The 19,124-nt window shown below is 38.1% G+C and overlaps 1 protein-coding gene across 1 annotated transcript; it reads left to right on the forward strand.

The window, feature by feature from the left end:
- The first annotated feature begins 653 nt into the window (after positions 1–653).
- LOC144636293 (serine/threonine-protein phosphatase 2A 56 kDa regulatory subunit gamma isoform-like) lies at positions 654–18,246 on the forward strand. The gene is made up of 18 exons (XM_078495464.1): positions 654–786; positions 921–986; positions 1,129–1,291; positions 5,432–5,631; positions 6,052–6,162; positions 6,897–6,989; positions 7,549–7,679; positions 8,479–8,538; positions 9,313–9,421; positions 10,330–10,383; positions 11,053–11,103; positions 11,733–11,852; positions 12,370–12,497; positions 12,987–13,088; positions 13,545–13,617; positions 14,912–15,034; positions 16,299–16,675; positions 17,052–18,246. Exons 1-17 carry the CDS (start codon positions 760–762, stop codon positions 16,434–16,436), a joined length of 1,749 nt encoding a protein of 582 aa, XP_078351590.1. The 5' UTR covers positions 654–759; the 3' UTR covers positions 16,437–16,675; positions 17,052–18,246.
- The last annotated feature ends 878 nt before the right edge of the window (positions 18,247–19,124 follow it).

Raw genomic sequence — 19,124 nt, forward strand, 5'->3', positions numbered from 1 at the left:
ATATTAGGCTCCCATATTATATGACATTCATTCTAAATACAGCCTCTTTTGAGACAAGGAAGTATATACGTAGCCCATGCCAACTTGAGTGTTGCTATTCCGTCATCATGTGTGTCATTCGCGCAATTTTAAACAGCGCAATCAACACAAAGCCGTCAATAACTCGCCGAAAATAGTCTTCTGACCTGCTTGATGGCATGCAGCTACAAGATTAATGTTGTTTCGCCATTGCCTTCTCCCAGAATTAAAGAAAACGCTTCAGCTAAGCTGTAGTGTTGTCGAGTTTTATAAAGTGTAAAGGAAGACAAAAAACTTGGGTGCCCGGAGCTCGAGTCTAGCGACATTTCAGAACGTTCTTGTTGACCTTGTTAAGGGGGCCCTCGCCATCGATCGTCACGTTAAAGACAGTTTTTCTTTTAAGAAAGTAATTTTTAAGATGTACGTGCAACTGTAGCAGAAGTCTATAAATATCGCAAAAAATGCTGTAAAAAAATATCTTAGATATTTCATATATGGTCATATATGGGCTCCTGATATTATACACAAGGCTATTCCCGCGCTTTCATCAAAGAAAAGACCACGTGATAAGCCGAATCAGCCGAATGCCATAGAAAATATCGACCAATCAACGAACAGCTTTCGGCTGCTCTGAAGAGAACTGCATAATATCGATGTCCACAGCTCTCGACGTTGTAACTGCAAAATCTATGTTTATCTCCTCTATGTTTCCCGTTTACACTAGCTAAATGGATCACGACAATGCCAAATAAAGGGAAGAAAGAGAAGGTAAAGTATCAGATGCTGTATATTTCGTTTATTTTGGCTGTTTATACCTTGAACATGGCCACGAAGACAATTTGGCAATTATGACAGATCGATCGTTCGATGTGCTCTCTTTATTTCTCTTGGTCAAATAACAGGCTTCAAAAAGCGGGGGAAGTGCTAAACAGGCGAATAAAGAAAATGGAGACGTTGTCGGTGACGAGGTAAGGTTAAAATTTCGTTTTTGAGTCGAGAAATCCTTTGATGCCTATAAAGTGATTCACACAAAGATCAAGATATTGTTTACTGGGATGGGTGTTGACGGGTTAATTTTTGTGTGTGATTTTTCTTGTACTTTGCATGCAGGCAAAACCGAAGTCCCAGCCCGTATCTCATCCACCGAGTCAAGCAGTCAAGCTCCGGCAATATGCAAATGGCCCGTCAATTATGAGGAAGGAAAAAAGGCAAAGTTCTTCGTCTTTCAATGTGAGCGACAATCGCGAGATCGTGAAATTGCCTCCTTTGAAAGGTAAGATTACGCGACGCTGTTCGAGAAGTATTTTTCTTTGCTTTCGCACATTTTAAATGCCCTTGGGTATTCTAAACGTGCTATATTGAAGCGAAAATTGTTTTTAATTCAAAATGGTAATCGTTTGCCCTTTTCACTGTTGTCTTCGGGCAGTTTTGGCGCAAATTGCTCTATTAAAAACACGTTCACCGGGGTTCTTTGCTCAGTTAGAGAAAAATGTATCCTGCTCTTTCGCATCAGGTCAGCTTTGTTTACAATTTCATCCATTTTGTTAGGGTTAATTTTTTTGCAATTGCTACCATTTGCAGCAGCATCTAACAACAGTGTTCTAAATTAATGAATGTCTGCTGAAGTAATGCCCGAAGTAACGATATTTAAGTGAATATTTTAAAAGCTAAAGAACTTGGCTAATCTGATAATTTTTTTTGTCGGAGGTTTACGATCACCACAAGAGCCACAAATTATCCAATTTTTGTATTTCAAATTTATAAAAAAAAGGTGATACGAACCGTCTATTTTTTGTTCGATTAATTCTATTTCTTTACAGAAGGAAACAGAAATTTTTTAGCTTCTCTTGGATATTGTTGTAAACAACATTTTGGCGAAGTCAAATATATAATTTTTCAATTAAAAATACTCTAAGCGTACAGTTGTCAGACAAATTTTTCGCTTATTAACGTAACTTTTCATAATCAAAAGGCTTTAAAATCGGCACATCGAGAGAAAAATGGCCTTCAACATTTCATAGCCGACTTTTTCAGATTTTTGTGCTAATATACACATTGGTACATCTTTGAGAAATGTATGGCTGAGGTCAAGTTTACCGAAGGGTACATGTAAGCTTACTATATGCTAAACAGTTGAAAAATTGAAAAAAAAACAAAACAATGTGTACAGCAAAGGTGACCATTGAGCTTGTCATTTTTTTTATCTTGAGGAAAAGAATATCTTATGTTGGGATTTATCATTTGTTTGGTATTTTTGGTAAAAGCAAAAAAAAAAAATGAAGTTTGGTAGTGCTTGGAAATTTTCACATCTGTGTTTATTTTTTGGTAGATTCTAATTTACTAACAAACAATGTCCTACCAGGAAGCAAGAGATAAAGTAGAAGATTTCCTTAGTTTATAATTACCTGTGTATTGTTTTCTGTGTAAAAAAGTACCGGTAGTTTAGGTACAAGTGGTTTGTTTGCTATGTGCTAATGGCTTTGCGTAGAACTTTCTATCACTTTGGTACCATACGCACTTTTCTGTTCGCTGCATTGTTCATTTTGCAAAAATATCTATAATCACTTCCGTTTTTACAAGTGCACATTTGATGGTGATTTTTTTCTCCTACCAAATTTTATCAAGCTGTACCAAACTTCACAGGCACCGTCGTCCTGGCTCAGAGGAGGACAATTTTTTCAAGCATCAAAACTGACAGATTTTTCAATTTATGCACCTTTATCTTAAGGGAAATGTCAATCAAATAAATTTGACCTCACTTTTCAAAGAGTGTCTCCAGCAGAAGCAACAATGTGATCGATAGTTTATGGTTATCAAAAAATTTGGTGTTTTCAAGTGTGTTCATGATAACCCAATTGGGTTATTCCAGAAAAAATCCACACACCCCCGACGGATGGGGTCGTTTTTTAACCCCCCTCTCACCTGGATTTCCTGAAGCACAAGAACCCCCCTCCTGTCTGGATTTCCAAGACCAAAGACCCCCCCTCCCACCTGGATTTCCAGAAAAAAAATATTATGCTTAAATTTAATTAAATTTTAATAGAAAATATGCACAATCACGTCTAGAAGATGTTCTTGTTTAATTTCTAAAGCATCAGCTGATATTAAGCTAAGAATTCTATCGCGTGGAACTAAAAGAAGAAAGGAGCAAAAATACGAAAAAGTGAACGAGTGTTTACATTCTTAGCTCATTAAAATCAGTTGCCCTTTATTCTACTCTGCGCTAGATATGGTCCTAAAGTAATACGATTAGTAAAAAATATGATAAAAGAGTCAAATAGTCATTCCTCTTCACCTGCTTTTCGAGACATAAGGTCAGTCCCGTCCACTGAAGATCGAGAACTTCTAAATCAAAATCTTTCGAATAACAAAAGTCTAAACTTCTTTATCGTCCAAATTCTTCTATAACTTAGGACTGGATAACTTCATTCACATATCCTACCTTCAAGAGCCAGAAGTTCTAATCTGCAGTGGAAGGAAAGTTGAAACTCGCGTTGTGAACCGCTTTCTCAGTTTAATATTATGCCCGCCATACTGCCCATAGTTACAAAAAGTCTTTTTGGCTTTCGTCAGTAAATCGGGAAGGCAAAATTTATGCGGAAGAGAATGTAGCCAAGAAAAAAGCACTTGAAACAGCTCCCAATCACGAAATGAATTTCTAACATGTACATTCAATAATTATTTTTAAAGCGGCTTAAGATGACTTTCAGATTCGTCCATTGCGTTGTGTCAAAAGTCCGCTGTGAACAACATTCGTCACCAGGCTTTTGCAGAGTAGAAATGTGTCAGGCGTTTCACAATCTTCGTTGCAACAACGTTGTGAGATCTTGTGACGGGTTCTTTTTAATTTTGTATCTTAATTTAATGTTTTCTGTTATAAAAGGACCTGTGAAGAAACTTAGATTATCATTTATGTCAGGTGAGAAATATATGAACAAAAATATAATCTACTTTTTTAGGATCTGAGGGCGCTGAAGTGTCACCGAACTAAACGTTCGAAGCGCTTGAATTATCGGTTGAAATGACCCCCGCAGAAGACTTTTTGAAGTTCAACTCCCCCTCCCGCCTGGATTTCCAGAGCCTTTTACCCCCCCTCCCGCGAGAATTTCCAGAATCCCATCCGTCGGGGGTGTGTGGATTTTTTCTGGAACAACCCATTGAAAATTTAGCGGAGACAAAATTTGCCATGACTTTTGTAAAGCAAACAAATTTTGTCAACCTAGTATGTACGGTACCTTTTCTAAACTGCTCCAAAACAGGTTGTCCTGCAAGCTGTTGGAAATAATATTGACCTTATTGAAGTAAAATTCTGTATGTTTCCCTTATTATTATTATAATTTACAATAACTAACTGACTGGCTATATATTCTTTTAATACCTCATTGTTCATTTTTATTTTTGGATTCATTGTGCAAAGGACAGCAAAATGCTAATTTCCTTCCAGTGAATGGTGTTCATAATGTATCTATCTGCTATTTTAGATTTCAAAATTCAGCTGTTATTTGTATAAACAGAAGAAGTGGCAGCCTGTAATTGTTTCGCAATAATATTTGCTTGATGGTTTCATAACACAGCCCCTAAACACAGACCGACAGACTTTTTTCAGCTCTGCTAATATACACTCGCAACATGTCTATGTTAGACTGCTTTTTAATTGGGGTTCCAGTGAAACACTTTCTATTCTTGTTATAATTTATTATCATTTTCAAGAAGACGTATAATATGAAAAATAAAAAAAAATAAATTAGTGTCGTCCTTGATTGGCCATCTTGACCTTGTTGTGGTGGAAATGCTTGAGTGACACGAGGATCCAGCAAGCTGTCCTAGCAGAGGTCTTGAAAACAATCCAATCTGGCTTCCAAGTTATGGGCTTAGTATCCTGTTAACTTCTGCATTAGTGACAACAATAAAGGCCTGTGCACAACATTGTCCAACATTGTTGGGTGAAAATTGTGAGAGGTTGGCCAAGGGTGTTCAAATGGTTGCAACATGTTGGCCAATGTTGCATGAAGCTTAGACTGCAGGGAATCTGGGATAAAATCCCATGGTTACTAAGCACTCATCATGCAGGCACAAGCCCACAAATGTTGCTTGAAGGGTGCAAACGAATGCAACATGATGCAAAACCCCTCACTGATCATGAAAACAAAAGAAATGTTGGCCAATGTTTTTTCAACTGATTTCAGACTTCATGCAACATCTGCCAACAGCACACAACATTTCCCAACTTGGTGTACAAACAATTGCACCATGTTGTGCCTAACAGCGTCGAGTAATGTTGTGCCAACATATCCCATTCATTTAAGTAATTTTACCATGGGCACTTCAGTTGCCTTGAATAAACCTACTGACAATTTGACTACTTGCTTCTATTGCTGTAGGTTTTGTTAATTTTTTATTTTTTTATTTTCAGACACAGCACCAAATGAACGTGAACAGCTTTTCCTCCAAAAGATCGAGCAGTGCTGTATTTTGTTTGATTTTGCTATGGATCCTCTAAGTGATCTCAAGTACAAAGAAGTCAAGCGAGCTGCACTCAATGAAATTGTTGACTTCATCACACACAACAAAGGTGTAATCACAGAGCCTATTTACCCTGAAGTTACCCGCATGGTAAAGAGAAATCCTTCTTCATTGATTGATATATGTTTTACCAGCCCAGTCATAATCTGGTCCGATTCTTGCTTCTCCCTTTGCTGCCTTAACTTCTGCAGCCACCTTGCCAGCTACTCAAAACATTTTGACTGGGCTGGTTTTACATATTTTTGTGTGTTGTATTGCCATACATGTATTGTTTAAAGTCTTGATGGCAAGTGAAAAGAGATGGCAAGGAAATTGTATAGTAATACAACTCACATAAACAGCTTTTGAGAGATATTCCTTGTTACTTTGTTATTGGTCTTGTCAATCTTCAAGTGAAGTCCGACTTGAAACATGCAATCCTCCATATGGCCATCCCTATCTCAAATTGGCGGTTAATAAGAATAAATTAAATGTAGAATAATTTGGTGACTATTATTTTTTGTTTGATAGTTTGCTGTGAACACGTTCAGGACTCTACCCCCTCCATCTAATCCTAATGGTGCAGAGTTTGATCCAGAAGAAGATGAGCCTAATTTAGAAGCTGCTTGGCCTCATCTACAGGTTGAGTTGAAATTAGATAATTTTATGTTACAGCCAGCTCGGTGATGTGATACAGTCCATGGTTAGCTTGGACTCTGGATCATTTGGTCCTGTTTTGTCCCCTGGCCATGGTCCTTCTGTTGTGTTCTTGGGCAAGGCACTTAACCCTCTAAGTACCTCTCTATGAGGGGGGCATGGTTTTGCGGTTTGCGATATCAACATTATTGGCCAATTTTCATGCAGTGTTTGGTGTTTTTCCGACCACCCATTGTGGTTTAATGAACCAGTAAACCACAGAACTCATGAAATCCATGGTCCATATGGTTTACCATTACAATAAATTATCTGTAGACCAAAAAGTGTGCCTTCATTATCTTCAGTCACTGTATGACAATGTATATGGGAAGGGGGGAGGGAGGTGGGAAGCTGGCAGAGGGAGAGGAGCCCAGGAAGAGAATAGTGGGTATGAGGGAGGTGGGAGAAGAGAGGGTTGGAAGTGGGATTCTTAACTGGGAGAAAAGTGAGAAAACTTTTGCAACATTCCATAATATTTTGCAATACAAATACAGTTGTAGATTATAGAACCTGAGAATATATGGTACAGAAAGCGGGTGGTTCAGACTCCCCTGTCCCGCACATACATGTGCTGGTTATAGAATATGAAAAATTGGAACTGCATACATACAGCACAAACTGACATGTTATATTTTGTTGTCAAGTACTAATATTTATGCTGTTTTAATATTTGTCTTCAGATTGTTTATGAATTATTCCTGAGGTTCTTGGAGTCTCAAGATTTTCAGCCAGCATTGGCCAAGAAATTTATTGATCAAAAATTCGTTATGCAGGTAAAGTAAAGAAATCTTAACTATTAACATAAAAACACTTTTCAGCAGTTAAGTGTATTCCTATACAAGCTGCACCTGTGAAAACCCCCAAAAATGAATAGTGGTTGCAATTTTTAGACATGTTATGGGTGCTAGTTGAACTTTGACAGTTCAGTTCTGTTGGGGGGATTCATTAGGACTTGTTAAATTAGTCTTTAATAATCATAATCCAAGAAAATATAAATATAAAGGGACCATTATTGAGGACTAAAGACAAACATCTGCATAATTGAATTTGCAGATAAGCAATTTGGGCAGTAGAATCCCAACTTCTGAATTCTCAAACCAATTTTGGTTTCCCTTGGATAGTACTCTGTAATTTTACCCCTGATTTCACGAACCTTCCAATTTCTCAAGGCAAATTTGGGTTCCCCCAGAGGCTTGAGAAATGGAGATTCTACTGTATGTCTCTACAAAGAATCAGTGATAAAAACTCACAATTATCCTCAGATTTTTTTCAGATGTTTTATTCCCTTAAACTGTCCAGCATGTTAATTATTTGTTGCATTTTATTTGTTAGCTTCTTGACCTGTTTGATAGTGAGGATCCAAGAGAAAGAGATTTTCTCAAGACAGTCCTCCATAGAATTTATGGCAAGTTCCTTGGACTTAGAGCATACATCAGGAAACATATAAATAACATATTTTACAGGTGAATTTTTCTTTCTTGATAGTTTTGTGTGTACAAGACTGAAGGTACAGTGTAATGTGTAGTTCCATAAATTATCCGTACCTCCCCCATGGAAGGGATTTTCCCCTAGGAACCCCCCCCCCACCCCTCTGGAAATTCCAATAGAGTTTCATACATTACCTTTAAGTTCTTGGGCCTTTGAGACCCATCCCACCCCCAGGAATTTCCAATCCCATCTGTGGGGGGAGTATGGACATTTTCTGGAACCACACAAATGGTTAATTTACCCAACCTCAGAGACAGGGACCTGGACACAAGTTAATCACTCGACATTGTTTGGTGTTGTACTTGTTCAGTTCTCCCGTCATTCAGTGACGAGAATTTACGATTAAACATGTTTTTTGTAAAATGAATGGACTTCTTCTAACTAGTTGGCTGTCGTGTTTCCTGAATGAGCTTGTCTAACAGTAGTGATGTTATTAAACCTGTCGTCAAGCCTAGTGGGCCATCAGGACCAGAGCTTATCCTGGTTTCTGTAGCATTAAGCAGCTGGGAGTATTTCTATTCCCCCCTGGATGGGATGCTAGTCCATTGCAGGGTTACCCCCAGCAGTAAATTTGCTGGTACCTTTTTATACACCTGGGTGGAGAGAGGCAGAGAGTAAAGTGTCTTGCCCAAGAACACAACACAATGACACCAGCCAGGCTCAAACGCGGACCGCTCGATCCTGAGTCCAGCATGCTTACCATTGGGACACTGCGCCTCCCATAGTGATGTGATTATTCTATATGAAACACTGAAGAAGTGTTTTCCCTTTTAGATTTATATATGAAACTGAGCACCATAATGGGATTGCAGAGCTACTGGAAATTTTAGGAAGGTAGGAGATCTTCCTGATTTTGTTTGTACGTGACCATTTTTTAACAAGCTTATTTAATGATTCTATGTGTTTTGTGATAATATTATGATAATAAAACCATTATTGGTAAAATCTTTGTAGAGATAAAGTGTAGTTGGTCATCAGGTGCTTAACCAGGTGTTTTGTTAAGGGCCAGGCACTGGGCAAATTGACCCGCTGTGAACACGACCTTGCCCTGCTGTTTTCAACATCTAAACCAATTTATGGTAATCATGAAACTGTCACCTTTCATCTTTGTAAAAACTAAAATTTGTAAAATTTCAAGGTATACTGGTTTTACTGGCCTTCTTCAGGTTGTTTTAAAATGTTATCAATATCTATTGATAAGGGATGGCGCAGTGTTGCAGTGGTGAGAGCGCTCACCTCCCACCAATGTGGCCCGGGTTTAATTCCTGGACTCTGTGTCATATGAGTTTGTTGTTGGTTCTCGTCCTTGCTCTGAGGGTTTTTCTCCGGGTTCTCCGGTTTTCCTCTCTCCACAACAACTAACAATTCCAAATTCGAACTCGATGGGGAATGCATGGCCCCACAAGCTTATAGCTTATCCTCACCATGTCTAAATAAAGGTAATTTATTTATTTTTTATTTTATATTAACATTAACTGGAGCTTGAGAGCTAACATTGGCTAGAGCTTGATTCTGGACCACTGGATGCAGTGTACCATACTAATGATTAGGATAGATCCATACTACACCTTTTATGCCTTCTTGACTTGTCGTATTTTCAATACACAGCATTATCAATGGCTTTGCACTTCCACTCAAAGAAGAACATAAGCACTTTCTGATGAAAGTTCTTATGCCGCTGCACAAGGTCAAGGCACTCAGCATGTATCATCCACAGGTCGGAATCTTTTTCATGTTTTTTTTTTCTCGGGCTGTCATTAAGGGCCAAAACCTGTAGCACATGTTACAGCTGAGTTCAATTGATGTAACAGGTTAAGATGTTGATTTGTGTTATGTTACACTTGCATACTGAGCGAAATGCTATGGGTATGTAACAGCTGCTTAAAAAACTTAAAGATGAAATAGTTTTCTTGTCATTGGGCTTTTATCATCTTCAAATTATAAATTTAAGAGTTAAACATGCAATTGTTAATTTAATTGTTATTGGTCGTATTCCCCTAGTCTGTGTGCTTGGCAATATTGTAAGCAGTTATTGGTTGCTGATCATGTTTGCAAGCTACAGTTAATAGAATATATTTTTGGGCAATAACGTGAGTCTATAGCCTTATGTCATGGGCCATGACCGGTTCTGTCGGGATCAACTGTCTGAATACGAGTGGGAACTAACTACAGGAATAAATGAGACGTGAACAGAGATCAAGTTTAGCACAACAAGAAATCGCCATGAAGAACACAAAGCAAAATACACCTGAAAAGTTAGAAAGGACTAATACAAAATATAAATGAAAGAGACAAATTATATTTGACAAGTTATATTAGATTCAGTGAAAAGACATCTTCTACAGTTGGCCTGTGTAAAACAATTACGAGACTGCGTTCCACCTTGGTCACTTGAGTATTGCGTTTTGTATAACAGGCGTATACCAGATGTCACGCTACAAGATAATGCAACGTTTGTTTAATAATCATGCAATACAGAAGTTGTCAGCTACTATTATTTAATATATGTTAATTTTTTGACAAGTTTCCTGAAAATTATTTAAGACCCCCTTGGGGAATGTCATCACTTCTGCATGCAATGAGTGCCATTTATTTCATGTTTGTTGTTAATTTTTATCTATCCAGTTGGCTTACTGCATTGTTCAGTTCATGGAAAAAGACCCTGGTCTTACAGAACCGGTAAGAAAAATGTTACTAGCGAAATTGCCTTGTGGTCATCAGCCCAGTCAAAATGTGCTGGCAGCCAGTTATTTTGCCGCTTACTACACATGAAATAAATCAGAGTTTAGTTCAACTTTGCCATAAAATCAGTCACACAACAAATTAATGTAAAACAACAATTTCATTTATCTTGTTTTGCTTTTGTCATATAAGCTTAAGCTCAGCAACAAAGTTTCTCTTAGCTGATAAAACAGCCAAAAACAGCCATATTTGAAAATCGCCCTATAATGCATTGCAAACCGTTGAAGGAATTTACGTTATGTATGCCGATGGATTGTGTCTCTGTTGATGTCTAACTCAAGAAAAGGCAACATTCTAGTAGCCAAATAATTATTTTAGCAACAAATATTGCTGTAAATGGATGTGATCATGCCATTGACATAAATACAAACAAGATGACATCCAAATGAGTTTGTGGCCTCTGCTGCCGACTATGCCAGCTTTCTTGCTTACTACTTGAAAACGTTTTACTGGGCTGGTTGATCTTTGGCTGTTGATAATTATATTAGATCTCTTGTTAACAGTCCTTTCGCTTCCTGAATTGTCAGGAATTGCAGAAGTGGTAAGTCCATTTGCTATCTCTCTCACTTTTTTTGCATCTTATGGATCAACTTTTATATTCACCAGGTGGTCTTGTCACTTATGAAATTCTGGCCAAAGGTACACAGCCCGAAAGAGGTAAGTTTGCAGTGAATAATCAGTAATATTAGACATTTGATGACAAGGATTGACATAGAGTTACTTTGGTCCATAAAATGATTAAACACATGAAAGTAAAAATAGCCTTGATAAAGGTTCAGACAAAACTTTCATTAGTGAATTTGAGATCAAGATGATAAATAGCAAGTTACATAAGATATGGAGGCATTTGCGGTAAAAATTTCATCAGATGAGGGTACCCCTTGGGTAACAAAGTGTAACAATACCTAAACTCAAAGTTGGAGGCACTGTCTGATAACAGCGTGTTCAATTTCAAATCATGTGTGAGATTTATTAATCTGTATAAATGGGTACAGTCAAAACGTTTGTAACCTCACCAAATGCTTTTTATGAGGTGGGGTGGGGGCGAAGGATAACCTGTGATGGACTTACATTCTTTTGGGTGGGGGCTGGGGCGGGGGGGGGGAGCAATATTTCCAGTCACTTCTTGCAACAGAAACGAGATAAGCTCTGGCTCTGTGGGGCGACTGCCTAGAGCACAGGCATCCCTATTTCACTGGGTTTTGGAATAATGTCAGCTGTGTGTCTGTGTTTTGTCTAAAGTCTAAGGGAAACAGAGAAAATAAAAATGTTTAATTTGTTCACAGGTGATGTTCCTAAATGAGCTGGAAGAAATTCTAGATGTCATTGAACCATCAGAGTTCTCAAAAATCTTAGAACCACTTTTCCGACAACTAGCAAAGTGTATATCCAGTCCACACTTTCAAGTAAGTAGAGTTTATAATAAAGGTTAATCATCAACATTTTTGGTTCATTTTCATCAGTACTCTTACCATTGAGGGTTGAATCATATAAAAGATGCCATGCAAGTATTTTTATCTAGAAAATTGTGGAAGATCCTAGGACAACAATACTTCCAGGTGCATCATGCTATGGAGTTTGGCAAAGGCTGTAGTTGTATGGGCCACTTGTAGATTTAGGGGGCCTTTCATTTATTAAGTGCATGGAGGGGATTGGAAAGATTGTTAGGTGGGGTAACGTTATAATGTTATTTTGGAAAGCTAAGTAGGGGGAGGGGTTACAGCAAATTATGGGCAGAAAAAAAGAAATAAAAAAACAGGGTGAATTACTGGGGGGATGTGACGGGGAGGGGTTGTGTAATAATTGGAAGCCACTCCAAGTGATTTTGCCACCCCCCCCCCCCCCCAATGCACTAATAAATGAAAGCCCCTTTACATAGTGAGATCGACTCGTAGGTAAGAGTTTATTTCCGTTTCTTGGCAGGTTGCTGAGCGTGCTCTATATTACTGGAATAACGAGTATGTTATGAGCCTAATGAGCGACAATGCTGGTGTTATCGTACCCATCATGTTTCCTTCTTTGTACAGACATTCAAAAAACCACTGGAACAAGTAAGAACAAAGTTTTGCATTAAAGACGTTTAGATCCAAGTGTTCTGTCTTGGTGGTAATACGTATTGCAGCCTGGCTGTAACTCATGCTTTTGTAGCACATCAGCAGGGGCCTGGGCATGATTTTTTAGAATGATTTGTTAAAAAATTAATGAATGAAGTTTCTTATCATCAGAGTTAATAAACTCATCAAATGTATAATTTTTCTTGTAAAAAACGACCAAGCAATTTTTTATGTATAAAAATATTACTGGTAGAAAAATAATATTAGAAATTTTTTGTCAGTGGCTAGGGCTTAGATGCATGTCAGGGATATTTCTGTTTTTTTTTTTTAAGAATGCATAATTTGGTTACTTCTTATCACAAGGTCACATTTCCTTCAAACTTGCTCAGTCTACTTATTCTAAGATGCCTTTCCACATGAGTGCTTGTTCTACCTGTTCTACTGTCAAACTGTCTATAAAACTAAACATGTTCTGTGCTTTCCTAGGACAATTCACGGCCTCATATACAACGCTTTAAAGCTCTTTATGGAGATGAATCAAAAGCTCTTTGATGAGTGTTCACAAAAATACAAACAAGAAAGACAAAGGTATTGCCATTATTTGTAACAATAATTATTTAGACTGCAAGCTTGAGTCAGTTTTGTGCAAACTGCTAAAGAATTGTACCTAAGGTGACCCGAGGTTGCCAGAGTAAGAGAACATGTGTGAAGTGATGACTTTATGGTGAGATGGTGTGACAGCGGGCACAAGCTCAAGCCAGGCAAACACAAAATCACTGCAGGACTGGAATGGTAGCCAAAACAAGTGGACTTGAAGGCATGCTGTTGTTTTGTCACTGACTGCATGCTACACTAAAGGAATCCAAAAGCTTTGCTGTGGTGTCGCACACTACAGAGAGTCCCTCCGCCGAAGAAGTAAGCAGGCAAATCAGAATTTGAACAACCCAGACTTTAAAAGCTCCAGCAGCCTGGGTCTACAGACGTGTTGTTCATATTTTAGTTTTACCTGTACCTAAGTAGAGTTATTGTTGGTGTTGTTTTCAGGGAAAAGGAGAAGCTTAAAGAGAGGGAAGAAGCATGGTCAAAAATTGATGAACTAGCTCGTAAGAACCCCAATGTAAGTACACTGCCAAGGGCACATAATGAACAAGTGTTCTGGAATCCTGAGCAAATATCTCTTGTGGGATTTGCACCAAAAACTCACCCACCTTGGGCACAGTGCAATTTCTTTTTATCTGGTTTATTTAGGTTTTGGTGTATGTTTTGTAGTTAAGCATTTAATAAAGCCTTTGCTGAATGTTGTATGATGGGAGTTGGGGTGGCCTAATGGTTAGCACGCTGGACTTCAGATCGAGCGGTCCGGGTTTGAGCCTGGCCGGGGTCATTGCACTTTACTCTCATAGTCCCTCTTTTAGCTCCACCCAGGTGTATAAATGGATACTGGTGAACTAATGCTGGGGGGGGGGGGTAACCCTAAGATGGACTAGCAACCCATCCTGGGGGGAGCAGAAATACTTCTAGTCACTTCATGCTAAGGCAGAAACCAGGTTAGGCTCTGGCCTATAAAGGCCACTAGGCTTGACACACAGACTTTTACCTTGCTGAATGTTGTATGGTCATCTCCTCCAGTTAATAAAAACTCAGATGTACATGTAAATACCGTAAAATTCCAGAAATAAGCCCTGGTATATATCTGCTCAACAACCCTTTCGGGTGGGCTTATTTTCAGGGAGGGCTTGTATATGAGAACTTTTTTATAAGATGGAAATTTGTTTTTCAAAATCTTGGGGTTTCTAGTTAGACAGGGTACTGTGTGTAAAAGGTTTTGGTGCATGCATACAAGAATTATATATGGTGAACCTCTCCCAAACATAATGAAATGAAACCCGAACACACCCCACAGTTGGTAAATAGATATTACATGTCTCTCAGCATTCTCTAACAATATTAAATGTACAGGGGCTTATAATGAGAGAACTTATATATTTTTCAGAGCTGTAATAAAAATACCAGTAATATAAGCCCATGTATTCTGTAAACATCTGCAAATGGTTAGACATTCTAGTCTTCTTAGGAAAAGGACAATAAACAGTAGGTCCCGTCTCCTGTACTCACACACTACTCGCAAAGCGTAGGGCACGAAGCTCCCGGTGTTGTGGTCTGGCGTTTGTGTGTAGTATAAATAGAGTATGTGTACAGTGCATTTGAACAGTATTTTTATACATATGAAAAATGCGCTATATAAATATATTATCATTATTATCATTCATTAGGGGTACAAGCTATTTTTTGAAGGATTTTTATAGCTGGAATTGGATTCGGGCAGGAAGGGACTCTTATTTTTAGGAGGGGTGTTTTTCCGAATTTTACGGTACCAGTATATTTAATATCATCACTGTAATTTGTTTCAGTATGTGAAGATTGCTCGTTTAACTGATGGTGAGGATACAGAGCTGAACTCTTGTATGGAGTTAGGTAATGAGATGGAAGGTGTAGAAGAAGGGGCAGTTAATATTCAAGAAGTGGCAAGAACGGTAATTTGTTAGCTGTTTATGTTCTTCAACTACAAGATCTTTTTGGCTTACATTAAGGCTTTAATTAAGGGCTGTTACCTGTAACACCTGTTATGGCTGAGTTCACTCAATGGTGAAGTTGTTGATTGGTGTTATGTTATACGGTTGTGTACAAAATGAAATGCTACTTAAAAACGTGATGACAGCCCTGATTGTAAAATGTCTGAAGAATTGCATGTGTTATGATTGGTCAGATTGAGTTTATAAATATAGCAGTATAAAGTATGTGGCTTCTGTCTTGCACCTGCTTTATTGAGTTACAATGCATTCAGCTTGAATAAGTAAACGCAATTTCTTCAACACTTTATAAAAGAAATAAAAAAAAACTTGCTTCTGGTGCATTGTAGAGTTATATTTGCAGTTGCGAATTTTTAAGAACACTCAAGAAGTGCAAGAAGCACTTGGCTGTGCATCATGCTTTTTTATGCACTTCTTTCGTGTTTGTAAAAATTTCTGTGTGCTTAGGTTACTCAACAATGCACTCTGTCACGCTTTTTATTTCTTGTAGTAAACCAATGTAATCTTCCTTTATGGTAATGCAGCTTTAAAAATAAACCAAATGGGTTTTGCCTTTTTCCTTTTTTTTTTTTTGCTCCAGAGGTTATTTGGCTTAATTGTTATTGCATCCAGATTGTCAAAATACCAATAATTCTTTGCACTGGTTTCCATACATTACTAAGGCACTAGTTAGGAGAATCTGATGGCATACCAATACAATTTAACAATGATTCATGGATTAGTGTGCACTATCGATTTATGTTGCACATGTGAAGTTTGGAGAGCATGAAAGAAGCGTGAGAGTTGCTCAAGGCAATAGCTGAGAGCAACTCTAGCTTTTTGAGAACTTTTCAAACTTCCCAAGATATATAACATTACAGTCAAAAAACATTTTTGAGAAAAAAGTTTTTGCGCAGCAGAAATAAATTTTGAGAAGCGATTTGCTCATGCTCTCAGCATGCATGCGCTATTGGATTACGGTGAACGCTTGTGTATCGTAAAATTAATTGCATCGCTCTGCTAGCCATGTTATTATTTCTATTGATGAACATTTTTCTTCTCATGACATGCATGCAAACATTTGCTTTGATCTTCTGAGGAGAATTTAGTTTCTGAACATTGTCTTCCTAAATTTCTAACAACTCACAAAAATGTCTTTATCTAATCATGGGATCAGGTTGTTTTTTAGACTAACGTTTTCCTGCCGTCATTATCTTTCTCTTCTCAGGAATTTGCCGCTAAGAAACCAGAGAACAGAAAGTTTGTTCGGCGGAAATCTGAACTTCCACACGACTCATCGACTGTAAATGCACTGTCAGATTACCATAGTCCTGAAGAGTACCTGACTACTGCTCCTGAAACGTGAAGTGTATCCACAAGTCGCCTTTGCCTGGCAGATTTGTACTTTTTAAATTTATTTGGTGGCTTTCTCTGATATCTTTAATATGACCAACATATTTTGAACAGTTAAATTATGTTATAATTATATAGAGTATTGTGCAAGTCAATTGTTCACGGAAGTAAGGCAAGCTTATATAGTTCGGCTGAGGAAGTTTGTTTGTAATGTAACTCGGGAACCTGAAAAGTTTATACTCTAATTCTACCGTTGATTGCATCTACCTGTGAACGCACACGCTAAAAACATGTTTTTCAAATGACGTCAAACGTCTGCGTCAGGTGTCAAACTGTGAAGAGCAGACCGAACGGCAACGGCGCCGAAAGAACACATTCCGGTCAAAATGGTGGAAAGATAGATATAGAGACTCTGAGAAACTGATGCTGACTGTGTCGAATGCATACACAGGTTCACTGAATCATTCAGTGTAAGTCGCCCATACTCAGTGTTTATGGTGAGTATTTGAGTGCAAAAGTTCGCACGGTCGCAACTTCAAAGTTTGACACCTGAACCGCAGACGTTTGACGTCATTTGAAAACATGTTCTTAGCGCGTGCACTCACAGGTAGATGCAATCGACGGTAAGTCAATCAGGAATAACGTGCTTATTACGTCAGTATGTAGCATGCAAACAGGCCGCCTGATACAATAAGCATAACAAACCCAAAGAAAAAGAACAGGAACCTGAGCAATTTTTTCCCCATTGTACCCCACTAGGGAGCCTGTTTGCAGGCTAGTCAGTGTGACATCATTAGGCTAACGCCACGTTACCAAGCAGCGTAATTGAGCAAAAACCATGGGCCAAATTAATATGGTTCAGAGATGTAGCTAAGAAAACACTAGGCCAGCTCATCAACAAACCCAGCTGGCTTTGGCCTGGCAGCTCTAAAAGTTTACCCAACTCTTTGTTTCATGTGAAACCAGCCCGAGCTTTCAGCTGGTGAAATAGCCGGCAGCCAGCCCTTAATGACATCCCTGATGGTGCGGATGAAATTTGACTTCTACCCCTCCTCTCTTGACTGTTTGCTTTTTTAGAAGATTTTAGAGAAAATTTTAATCAACTTTTTAAAATGGAACGGAAGTTAATTTCTCAAGTGTCAAGTAATGGAATATTTTTCTGCTAACCAAACTACTGTAAAAGCTCTATTTAGCCATGTCTCTTTACTAAGTCTCTCCCTTTCTTTCTTCTTTTTAAATTTCTTCCCCCCCCCCCCCTTACAAAATGGTAATTCTAGTCAATTTTGATCAGCATTAGTGATTTGGAGGTACATGGAGATGCATGTTTCGTATTATTACATTTTGTACTTTTTTCATTACATAATCATTTCTATGTTATAATTTATGAGCCTAAGTTTTTTTTTGAGCGAACAGTGCCCTTCTCCTGGGAAGGGAAATAATGTCCTTGGTGGGTGGGTGGGGCGGGCTTAATAGAGCTTTAACGGTATAAAGTGATTTTTATTTTTACTGCTTATTTTGTATTGTGTTACATGTTTGTAGTTTACAGTCAACTCTCTCTTAACGGACACCTCTTTAAGACGGACACCTGGTAGTTAGTCCCGTCCCTGCCATTTTTCAGTCATTTTCCTGTAACTAAACTCATAAGACAGACACCTCTCTAAAACGGACAGTTGAAGCCGGTCCCGACGGCGTCCATTTTTGAGAGAGTTGACTGTATTATTTCTAACGTGGATGTTTTAAACTCTAAATTCCAAATTCACATGAAAGTACAAAAATGTACCTTAAATGTACTTAAACAGCATCCGTTTATTAGTGAATGTTTTTTGTGGAGTAGCTGAGTGGTAAAGAAACGAAGAGATAATGAGTAAGTATATTGGGCACTAAATGTAGAGAAACCACGAAAAGGAGAGTAATATAAGGAATGAATAATATGAAAGATTGTCATGGAACAAAATATTTGTAAATTACAAGGTGCTTGGGGTGTAAGCGAATTCAACATATAAGGGAATTATGTTCTAAAGGAACTATCGTGCCAAATATTTTTAGTAAAAATGTTGGTTGCTAGTTCTGAGTGATAAAATAAGCTGAGTAATTTTTAAAATGTACGAACTAACTTAGCTGCAATGTGTTTAAGGAATTGTAAGTTAAAGTATTTGGTATATAGTGAAAGAAATGTCTTTGAAGCCTAAAGTTTTTATTTTCCCAGTCGTTCATTATTTTTATTCCGAAGTTGGACCCGGACACATTTTAACGCCAACATTAAAATAAAAAATAGTCTGCATCTCTCAATGTTTGGCAGTTCTAGCTTATCGTCTTATTTACTCTAACGAGTTGCCCAAAATGGTGTCCTGGGCAGCTTGCGAACGTTCAACCGTTTTATTGGACAGTGGATATGGAACAAAGTGCGATTTTTAAAGGGGCCTAATTTTTACCCCAATATATGTATTTTACTACCCCAATATTATGTATTTTCTTTTCGGGTACAGTGATGAACAATAAATGTACTTATTTCTGTGAAATGTATATTTATTCAAAAATAAACATATCAAAGGATTTTTGTGCGTAGTTTTTCGTTGTCACCGAAAATAAAGGGGTGCAAGCGAGTACCATGCCACACCCTACTTAGGTGGGGCACTACCCCCCTCCCCCGCAGTTTCTGTATATGCCGATTTTCACTTGTACAAAAGTGTAAAAAAAATCG

This window comes from Oculina patagonica, chromosome 13, assembly GCF_052425735.1.
Source record: "Oculina patagonica isolate OP01 chromosome 13, crgOcupat, whole genome shotgun sequence".
In the NCBI taxonomy this organism is placed as follows: Eukaryota; Metazoa; Cnidaria; class Anthozoa; order Scleractinia; family Oculinidae; genus Oculina; species Oculina patagonica.

What these genes read in the sequence shown, in the direction of transcription:
- LOC144636293 (XM_078495464.1), top strand. Translation starts at nt 760, where the DNA reads ATGCCAAATAAAGGGAAGAAAGAGAAG. An exon ending in GAAATTGCCTCCTTTGAAAG is followed by an intron (nt 1,292 to 5,431) that starts GTAAGATTACGC and finishes TTTTATTTTCAG; the next exon opens with ACACAGCACCAAATGAACGT. An exon ending in AGGTACACAGCCCGAAAGAG is followed by an intron (nt 11,104 to 11,732) that starts GTAAGTTTGCAG and finishes ATTTGTTCACAG; the next exon opens with GTGATGTTCCTAAATGAGCT.